General features: G+C 50.7%; 2 protein-coding genes across 3 annotated transcripts; both read left to right on the forward strand.

Moving 5' to 3' along the window:
• The first annotated feature begins 374 nt into the window (after positions 1–374).
• On the forward strand, positions 375–1,676 carry LOC139815756 (uncharacterized). 2 transcript variants are annotated; one of them, XM_071782895.1, is made up of 3 exons: positions 375–512; positions 643–831; positions 997–1,676. In XM_071782895.1, the coding sequence occupies exons 2-3, from the start codon at positions 821–823 to the stop codon at positions 1,334–1,336; spliced, it is 351 nt and encodes a 116-aa protein (XP_071638996.1). In that variant the 5' UTR covers positions 375–512; positions 643–820; the 3' UTR covers positions 1,337–1,676. The 2 variants fall into 2 exon arrangements, with proteins under 2 accessions (XP_071638996.1, XP_071638995.1); XM_071782894.1 differs by having other exon boundaries at positions 643–803.
• A 2,195-nt stretch (positions 1,677–3,871) lies between these two features.
• LOC139815733 (uncharacterized) lies at positions 3,872–9,648 on the forward strand. Its single transcript, XM_071782837.1, has 3 exons — positions 3,872–4,194; positions 7,193–7,676; positions 7,765–9,648. The coding sequence occupies exons 1-3, from the start codon at positions 3,894–3,896 to the stop codon at positions 9,083–9,085; spliced, it is 2,106 nt and encodes a 701-aa protein (XP_071638938.1). The 5' UTR covers positions 3,872–3,893; the 3' UTR covers positions 9,086–9,648.

Below are 9,648 nucleotides of genomic sequence, written 5' to 3' on the forward strand. Positions count from 1 at the left end.
GATTGGTTTATTTTCTTACGGCCTTACAATTATGGCTAATGATAGATCTACAATGCGAGTCGTAAAGTCGTGAGTCGTAAGAATTGACCAATCACAGTCGATTATTCTCCTCAAATTCGATTGTGATTGGTCAGTTCTTACGACTCACGACTTTACGACTCGCATTGTAGACCTAGCATTAATAGGCCCCCAGATTCAGCGGAACAAGAGTCGTCGTCTTATAACATGCGACATTTAAATATTAAATTTGTGAAGGTTCCAACGCGGTAATAGCCACGTGCAATATGTCTCATTTAACCGCTACTATTTGCATAGGTGCATAACCATATGCATAAAGAAACGGCGTGGTCTATTTCCTTATGCTTATGTTTATGGGCTTATGCAAGTTGTGTGGATATAGCTTTAAAGAGACTGTGTTAAACCTACCGCCCTCTATCCGTTGTGTACAGTCAATTGTTTCCACAATGTTGACACGTTGCGACGTTCTTGACGACTGGCGTTTCGAAAAGGAGGTTAGTTTTTCGATTTATCTCTGATTTCGGATCTTTGTCATTCGTTACATCTAAGGATCTAAGGATCGATCAAAAGTCATTTTGTTTGCCGAAGCATCTGTAGTTTATAGTTTTATTATAAATTTTGTAGTGGAAACTTTGAAATACACGTGAACGCGGAATATCACAAGCAACGTCGACCAGGATCGCAACATGTATCGGCTGAGAAAATATATTTGTTAAAGTTGTCAAGTCCTCGTGGAGATCGGACTAACGCGACAACGCCGACAACACCATGACACGGACGAACAGGTTGGTCCGTTGTTGAAATGTTTACGAGGTGACGTAACGCTTTTATTATACGTTGATATATGATATGTACAGGCGCGTGCACACAAAAGTATAAAAGTACGACAAAGCTATAAAATGTAGGTTTAATACTGCTGTCTGTAACAGCGTCGTGTGTTGTTAGCTTTTATCATCATTTTTCATTTGGATCGTTTAGGAAGAGACGTCGCAACATAGAAGAAGAATCTAGCGAATTTATGCCATTGAGCAAACGGATCAACAATCTTCATATCAATGGTTTGAATACAGTGGCAGGGAATACGGTGGAGAGCATGGAGACTGCGTGGGAAAGTGGCATGTTCATGTCGTCTCCAAGCTGCTCGGAGGTGTCTCAAACGTCATCGCCCAGAGGCAGCTGTGGTTCCAGCCAAAGCAACTTTACCAGTGATTATAGACCAGATTTAGGTGCGACGGAGAATCCTTTTTATTACGAGAGCAATAAATTGCTCTTTTCCTTGTACATGGAACGCGTGCAGAGGAGACCGGATTTGTATTGATTGAAACGCGCACGTTCCATTTGGCTCGCGAAACGGACTCGTCCTCCCGAGATTTAGCCAGCTCGTCTCCCTGTTTCTTTTGTCATTCTCCTATGTGATATACTTGACACGTTTCACGTTCCTTTTCTCTTTTCATTATCCTTTCCCGGTCACGCACTCGGATAATGTTAAAAAGTGTCCCATGTTGCGGCAATAAAATCGATATATAAAACTTTTCTAAGAGGCAGCGATAAATGTAAGATTCAAGATTCAATATATTATACAATCTTTAGAATTTTAAGCATCTTCTAATAGTGGATAAAATTTTATGTAAATGAGAGTACACGAATCATTAACACGACATCGTAAAAGTTGTAGCATTCCTTTATTTGTACGCTGTTACTTCTCTCATTCATCACACATACACACGCATCCTATTGGTTGTTACATTATTTTCTTCACTTCATTGTCAGAAAGCGCAATAAAGCGTAGAGTGGAGTTTACCGCGAGGCATCTTTACAGTCTTTACACGCGTTATGAGAGATGGGAGTACAGAGACGGGAGACTCAACCAAAGTCTCTCTGATCGGCAGTACATGTCGAGAGGGATGCCTTCGCGTGGACGTTAGCAGGAGGAAGGATCGCGAGGATCGTCAGACCCGCGGTTGAATCGTGGTTTCATAAACATTTCGTAAAAATGCGCGCGTTCGAGAATAAAGGAGGGAAGATGACAGGACGGTCAATGTCGGGTCGGGTCTCCAATTCTCCGCTCAACGACTTAACCTCCGGGACCTCCGGTGTCCGCGGTAGGCGGTAGGTCCGTAGGCCGCTAGGTGCGCGCGGGTCGAGCCGCTTCGCTCCGCTCCGCTCCGTTTCCGTTCGGCGTTCCCGTATTCCCGTAAGCAGTCGCGTGAGCAATATTGAGCAATGTAGAGTACGCATGACAGAGTGTCGAAAAGGATTTAACGGCGTGACGGACGGACGTGTTTAGGTAGACGTGTGAGATAATCCGGCGCGAAAATCTGGCGGCGCGGCGGCGCGTTGTTCGCGAATAAAGGCTTTCAGCTGGTTTCTTACGCCGCGGGAGCACTCGATCGGCAAGTGCGTACGCGCAAGCGCTACGTTCTAATCTTCCCACCCTACCATTGCACTCGCAACGTACTCTGCACGTAAACCGCCGCCATAGTTAATATTTTAACCGCTGAAATATTAACAGCGGTTATATAGGGAGCGCGTTCCCCCGCGTGTCTTGTCGATCGCGAGACAAGGATCTGTGGATCTGAGCTCCGAGAGAGATCGCGCATAGACGTCGTACGCTAGGCGCTAAATGCCAGGCGGAACGCGCCTGGACGCTGGACGTGAGATCGTGGCGAGGGCGTCGCGTCAAGGCGCGTCGTTAATCTAAGCGTCGCGCGTGCAGACGTGCGGACTGTGCAAAGTGCAGAGACCGTTGCGCGCCAGCGCGATTCCGTCGGACTATTCGGACTATTCGGATTACTCGGACTTTCCGGACGAGTGGCGCTTGACGGCTTGACGTTCGCGGCTCGCGGAGTTTACGCGTGGCCACCTCAGTGTCCACCAGTCGTGGTCGGTCGTAGTGGCGTCAGGCAGCTATGTACCGTTAGTTCGCGAATTTGTTCCCGTTGGCCGGCTCGAACGAGGTCCACGCTCGTCTACCTACCTACCGACCGAGGAGGGCCGAGCCATATTCGATCGCGGTTGGTTGTCGTAAACCCGGAAACGAAGCGTGTGCGCGTCTCCGTTCAGCGAGAGCTCGTCGCTCGTCGCGCGCTATAGAAAGAGAGAGAGAGAGAGAGAGAGAGGGAGTGAGTGAGTGAGAAAGAGTGCGCGAGTGAACGAGCGAGAGAGAGAGAGAACGAGAGCGAGCGAGCGCAGCAGTGTGCGAGCGCGAATTTATCGCGGAGTCACTCTCGAGCTCTCCTCGAGCTTCCGTTAGAGACGCGCGCGCGTCCGTCCCGACGTCTCTACGCATATGTATGACGTGTGCATCGCAGCGACAGCCGCGGCGATACGTCGGTCGGTCGGCGTGTTCACGTTGAAATGAGAAAGTCGTTGCCGCTGCGCTGAGGATTGGGAACGACGACGCACGCGAGCGGCGAGGCGCGAGGCAGCCAGACGGACAATTCCCGTACTAGGTGGAGGTACGGAGAACGAAGGCAGCGACAGTAACAGCGGTACGTTGAGCCGAGCGTGCACGGAGAGTCGCGGCTGCTCGTCCGCCCGCTCATCTACCTGCCTGTACTTACGAGTAAGTAGAACAAAGCCGACTAGCACAGACGCGTATACTTTTCGCACCTTGAACACGCCCGCTCGCAATCTTTCTTCTACATTAGACGCCGTATGCAGTACATTTATTACATGTATACATTTTTGCCGATATAATGACCATATGCGTGTCCTCTCTCTCTCCACTCTCTCTTTTCTCTCTCTCCCCTCCTCCCCCTATACATACATATACATATATATATATATCATATATAAATATATACATATATATGTACACATTATATATATGCACACACATCTATCTTTATATCTCTGGCTCGATCGTCCTCCCGATGCGACGGACGTTCCGGTCGACGGTACCGCCCCGCGGCGCGGGTGCCATGTCGCACTCGACTCCCGATAACGACAACGACAACGACGACGAACGACGGACGAACGACGGACGGACGACGACGAGACCCATGCACGAGAGAAACCGCGAAACGGTGGCCACAGAGAGCACCCACCCCAAGACACTAAAATCGTCGCGGGGCCCTCGTCGTGGCTCACGGCTTGGCTTGAGCTGGCTTTGGTGGGGTGGTTGGAGGTGCGGACAGTGGTTGAGAGGCTGGTGGGGTTGGAACGTGCGTGGTGGTGGGTGTTCGTCGAGGTCTCGGAGGCCCCTCCGTGGCATCTCGCTGCCTCTAACCCATCGAAGTGGGGGTGTAAACAACAGCCCTGCCCGTGTACCTCGGTCGTTTCGCCTCTGCCCTGCTCTCCGTCAGCTGACGCGTCTTTCGCCGCGTGCCGCGTCTCGTCGTCGATCTCTTTCCTATTTCCGTCCTTGGCCCCGGGTACGGCGCGAAGGCAAACGACGCGCTCAGGGGAACGAGGAAGGGAGGGAGAGGCACCAGGCACGAGAGAAGAGTACTCTACTCTCCGCGCGCGTTAGAAGAAGGGATTTCGCGATGTGCATAGAGCGGGAGAGAAGCAGAGAGGGAAATGTAAAAAGTAAAAAGAGCGCGTCGCGCACGTCTCATTCTCACGCGCTCTTACGTGGCGCGTGAAACATTTTTTCTTACAACATGGCGGGCGTATAGACCAGCCACGCTCACGCTTTGAGCCATTCGCCGACGACGCCGTCGCGCGTCGGCCGTCGGCCGTTGTCCGACGCGGCCGGGCCGGAGAGGCGAACTCATCCAAGTTTTCCCTCGCAACGGTCGCGACGGGCTCGCGTGCTGTCGAGAGACCCGTTCTCAACTCTCAGCGCTCTTCGCGATAGTCGCGCGTCGTAATGTCGCAGCTTGGAGCTGGGAGCGAGGCGGAAAGGAAACGATGCGGGACGGGACGGGACGTCGTCGTTGCGCAACAGTCGCTGATCCGTTTGGCGTGCAGCGCCCCACGCGCAGCAGTAATATCGAGAGACAGGCCTAAACGCCCTAAACTCGTCGAGGCGATTCTTGCGAAAAAAAAAACCCACGTATGTACCGCATACGTGCGATACGTGGTACGCGTCTTTTGCGGAGCATTCGAGAGATAAAAGACGGAGAGACTAGCGCAGCGGACACGTTCGAGTGTGAGAGGGAAGGAGAGAGAGAGAGAGAGAGAGCGATCGTCGCGGTCGGGTCGCGAGAGACGAGGATAAACTTAGCCTCGGCTAACCTTAGGAGACGCGGTGCGCCATTACGACATGCGCGTCTTGCGAGAGCGTCTAGCGTCAGCACGAGCGACAACGGAGCCGTCCGATCAGTCGCGTACGCCATTCCGCGTACAACGAAAAACACGTCGCGTCACGCGTGGTGTCGACGGCGAGTGAAGCGTAGCGCCTCCCTCCCTTCGTCGCCGGACGCCGCCCCGTCGTACGTCACCCGAGGATTATTTCTCTCTAATTATCTATTCCCTTCGGAGCAACACTCTTGGCCCTCGGAAGAGGTGTACGCGCGCGTACGCGGACGGACGGTGGATTCCCCCATGCTCGCCGATATCTTATAACCTCTCCCTCCCTCTCTCTCTCCCCTTCCGTCATCGGCTTCGGATCCTATGAACGTTCCTTGTACCTGGGGGTAGGGATTCCCGTTGCCTCGAGTATCGTTATCATTGTCATCCGTGCCCCACGTCGTCTGGCGCGCGCTGCATCTGGCCACCCGCTACGGGTATACCTTCGCCCCCTGACATTTTCGCGTTCCCCTTCCCCGGGGAATGTCGGCGTGCCGAGGTTCGACTCCCTTCTTTCTTGACGTTCCCCTACCCTTGTTAGCTCGCCTTCTTTCTCGTCCCATTCTCGCGATACGCGCTACGTCGAGTCGTGGTAACGCGCGCGCGGGAGGAAGAGAAACCGAGTCTCGAGCTCTATTTCGCGGCAGGTTCCCACCTATGGTACCTCCCCCTCCTCTACCCTCATCGCGCTCCTACCCCGTAGGGGCACCGTCGCCCGTCGCCGCGCTGTGGAGTGGGGTGGGATCCTGGGCCACTTTGACGACTATCCTCCCTGCTCCCGGATCCCTTTTAGGTAGGGGGAGGGGGTGAAGTGGGGGAGCCCTCACCCCACCCTCGTGCACGCGGAACGCGATCGCCAAGGCTCCGGTCCGGTCCGGAGTCGGAAACGTCGCGCCGCTATTCTGTCTTGCCGCCACTCGCTCGAATGTCGAGTTTTGATTTTGTCGCAAAAGCGACAAGTACACGGGGCGAGAATGGGAAAGTTACGTTCAGTTAGGTTAGCTCGCAAGTCCCGGTTACAGTCGCAGGAATAAGGTGCCAACTTTTTCGCGCATGGACGCACGTGCATGGAGGCGCGGCGCACGAGACCGGGACAGAAACGAGAAAAATCTCGCTCTCATTGCGCGCGCGCGCGACACTTTGCTGTCTGTCTTGATTTTATTATTATATTGTTAATTGAAGCGGACGAGGGAGATGGTGACTCGAGTATTACACTCTTGTTATCGCCATACGCGAAAGGGTCTTAAAAGGATGAACGTCTCTATCTATATAGGTTGAGTTTCGATACCTTCCACATTGTGAGATTTCTCCAATAATTACGTTCGCGTGGGACTCGAGTGGAACATGTCTTTTCGATAATCTCTTGCACCATAAACGCGACGGGGATACCACAGAGACCTGTTGCGTTAGTAGATAAACGCGCACCGATCTTAGCACGTATGTGATATATAATATAGACATTTCTCCGTTACAAACGCACATCTCGGTTGTCACTTAAAAACTGACGTTCTTAATTATTCGTTCTTAATTACTTACTTATAGGAAACGATCTTACACGCTGTAATTAAACACACAATCTTCCTCGTACACCTCGCACAATATTTTATATACACGCGCGTGTGTCCATTGAACGTGTATTGTAACGTAAATGTACGCGCTAATGGTTTTACAAAAATTCGTTAATTTTGGAGCTGTCCGTATTTCTAATGAGAGAGAGAGAGAGAGAGAGGATAGCGTCTTTTTAACCTCCAAACTCGATTCTCTCGTAATCTCTCGCGTTTGCATCATCTCAAGAGTAGCATCGTAATGGTGATTGTTGGAGCCTTTTCTTAGAAATAGATCAATGTCGCGTTGAAGAGTTTTTAGAGATAAATAAACTTTGTAACCACACACACAACCTGCTAAATAACAAGAATGAATCTCCTCTCTGTTACAGGCGTACGCGTTTCGAAAATGAATTTTACACCTTTCCCTGGATTCACCGGCTCGCTGCCGACCGGCACCGTTCATCAATTTGCCACAGCGAAATTCGCGCAGAACCTTACCACTGGAGGACAGGTGGTCGGAGTATTATCTGGCGGTGAAGGTGGTGTTCATTATTTGAGGCCGGTCGATCCGAATGGTTTCGCCGTGGCCCAAAGCGGTAATAATCAACAACAGCAGATTATTACCTTGCCCATCACCGTCCCGGGGAAAGATGGCACGCAGCAACAGCAAACTGTCCAGATACAAGTGGTCAATCCTAGCGTGTCTCAAAGCGGAAATAGCGGCGATCAGCCAAAGTATCATTTGGCACCGATATCCTTGAGTCAGTTCCCGCAGGGAGCAGCCACCGTTCTCACTGTTGCCTACAGCCAGCAAGGCGCGGACGGTGTCCAAATTCAAGTGCAACCGCAAAACACCGTAGCGACTACGCAAACGTAAGTACATCGACGCACACCGAACATCATCTTGCGTATCTTGCACAAAGCGATCAACTTAATCCGCGTGTCCGATACTTGATTGCAGATCCGATCAAACGACACAAAGCACATCCACCGCTGTGACCACTACGTCTCAACAGACGATTCAGCAGACGGTGCAACTTCCGGGAGCGCCCGAAGGTTTGACCGTGGTCGCCCAGATTCCTCAGGACTTGATTCTGCGAGAAAGCATAGAGGAGTCCAAGGAGGACGTGAAGGAGGGTACGACCCCCGTGGCCCTTATCAAACGAGGCAGTGTCAAGAGTCAAGGTAATCAGAGCGGGGAAGAGTTCATTACTTCTATGCCTGCCAGCTGGCAGAGCCTCGCTGCTCCAGGATCCACGGTCGCGGATTATCTCTCTAGACTGCCTACAAGTACTTTACCCCTTAGTCTGCAACACTTTCTCAAGTTTTCGGCGGAAACTATTAAAAGGGAAGCTACCATTGAATCGAGTCCCCTTGGCGCGGATGGTCTCGACGCTTCCGGAAGCACAGCTTCGGGAGAGCAAGCTGTGCAGATTACAGTCGCCGGAGGAGAAACGGCCATCATTCCCGACGTTGTCGAAGAACAGGAGGCAGGAGCGAAACCGAAGCGAAAAAAGAAATACAAAAAGAAACCACCAAAACCGAAGAAACCAAAACCAGGACAAGTAAGCATAGTTACCGCTCTCGATGGCACGACCCTATTTTGCTGTCCTCAATGTAATATGGCGTACCCTGAGAAGGAAAGTTTGGAACAGCATCTGATCGGGCACAAAATAGAGAGGAGATTTATATGCGACATTTGCGGCGCTGGTCTTAAACGGAAGGAACATTTGGAGCGGCACAAATTAGGTCACAATCCTGACAGGCCTTTTATTTGTTCCGTTTGCATGAAGGGCTTTAAACGAAAAGAACACTTGAATCTTCATTTTGTTATACACTCTGGACAAAAGACCGAAGTTTGCACCGAATGCGGCAAAGCGTTCTATCGGAAAGATCATCTTAGAAAGCACGCGAGATCTCACCTTACTAAGCGTGCTAAGGAGGATCCATTGAATACGAGTGATACGACGCAGAATCAACAACAGGCGGACCAACAGCAACAAGTGGAACAAATGCAACAACAGTCCTCGGTGCCCGAGTTGCAGCAAATTCAAATACAAGTGGGACAAGGTTCTCAGGCGCAGATTCATCAGATATCCGTTAGTGAGCAGTCTACCGTAGTTTTGCCTACAGCGGCTGAAACTGGAGCTATGACTATGCTTCATCATCAACAGCAACAGCAGCAACAACAGCAGCAGTCGCAGCAGCAGCAGCAGCAATCGCAGCAGCAGCAGCAGCCACAGCAACAGCAGCAGCAGCCGCAACAGCAGCAGCAGCATTAGCAACAGCATACCGCCCCGAATCAACTTGGGCGGTACTTTCGTTTCAATCATCAGCACGCCAGAGGTCGTACGCGACACAGCGTACTCGCTGATTGAATTTTGCAAATTCGATAGGCAAATTCATGTTATCGGACGAAAGTTTCGTTGGCTAGTTGATTACTTCGCAGCCTCTTTCAAAGGCATTTAAAACGCCGCCTCCATTTCTTTAAGATGTACGTCCCTGTCCATCGACACAAAACCGATTTGTTGGGATTATGAAATCCTCGCGCCATCGGCTTAATCCACCTTTAATCACGGCACAATAAGCTCGCGTACGTGTTTATAATAATTATCCTGTAAAGCGCGCCGAGCTAAAGTGACAACAAAGTTCGTGTACACGAGTTTCTCTTTTACATACACGTTGTAGCGTACGTAAAAGAGAAAGAAGCGATAGTCGCCGCTCGTCTTGAACAAGATGTTTTTGTCGCTGATTCAGTTCCATGACGCAAGTTAGAGATAAATATGAAGTTTATATAAATATATAAATAGATATATATATATATATAAATATATAAATAAATATA

Source organism: Temnothorax longispinosus, chromosome 7, assembly GCF_030848805.1.
Source record: "Temnothorax longispinosus isolate EJ_2023e chromosome 7, Tlon_JGU_v1, whole genome shotgun sequence".
Classification (NCBI taxonomy): domain Eukaryota; kingdom Metazoa; phylum Arthropoda; class Insecta; order Hymenoptera; family Formicidae; genus Temnothorax; species Temnothorax longispinosus.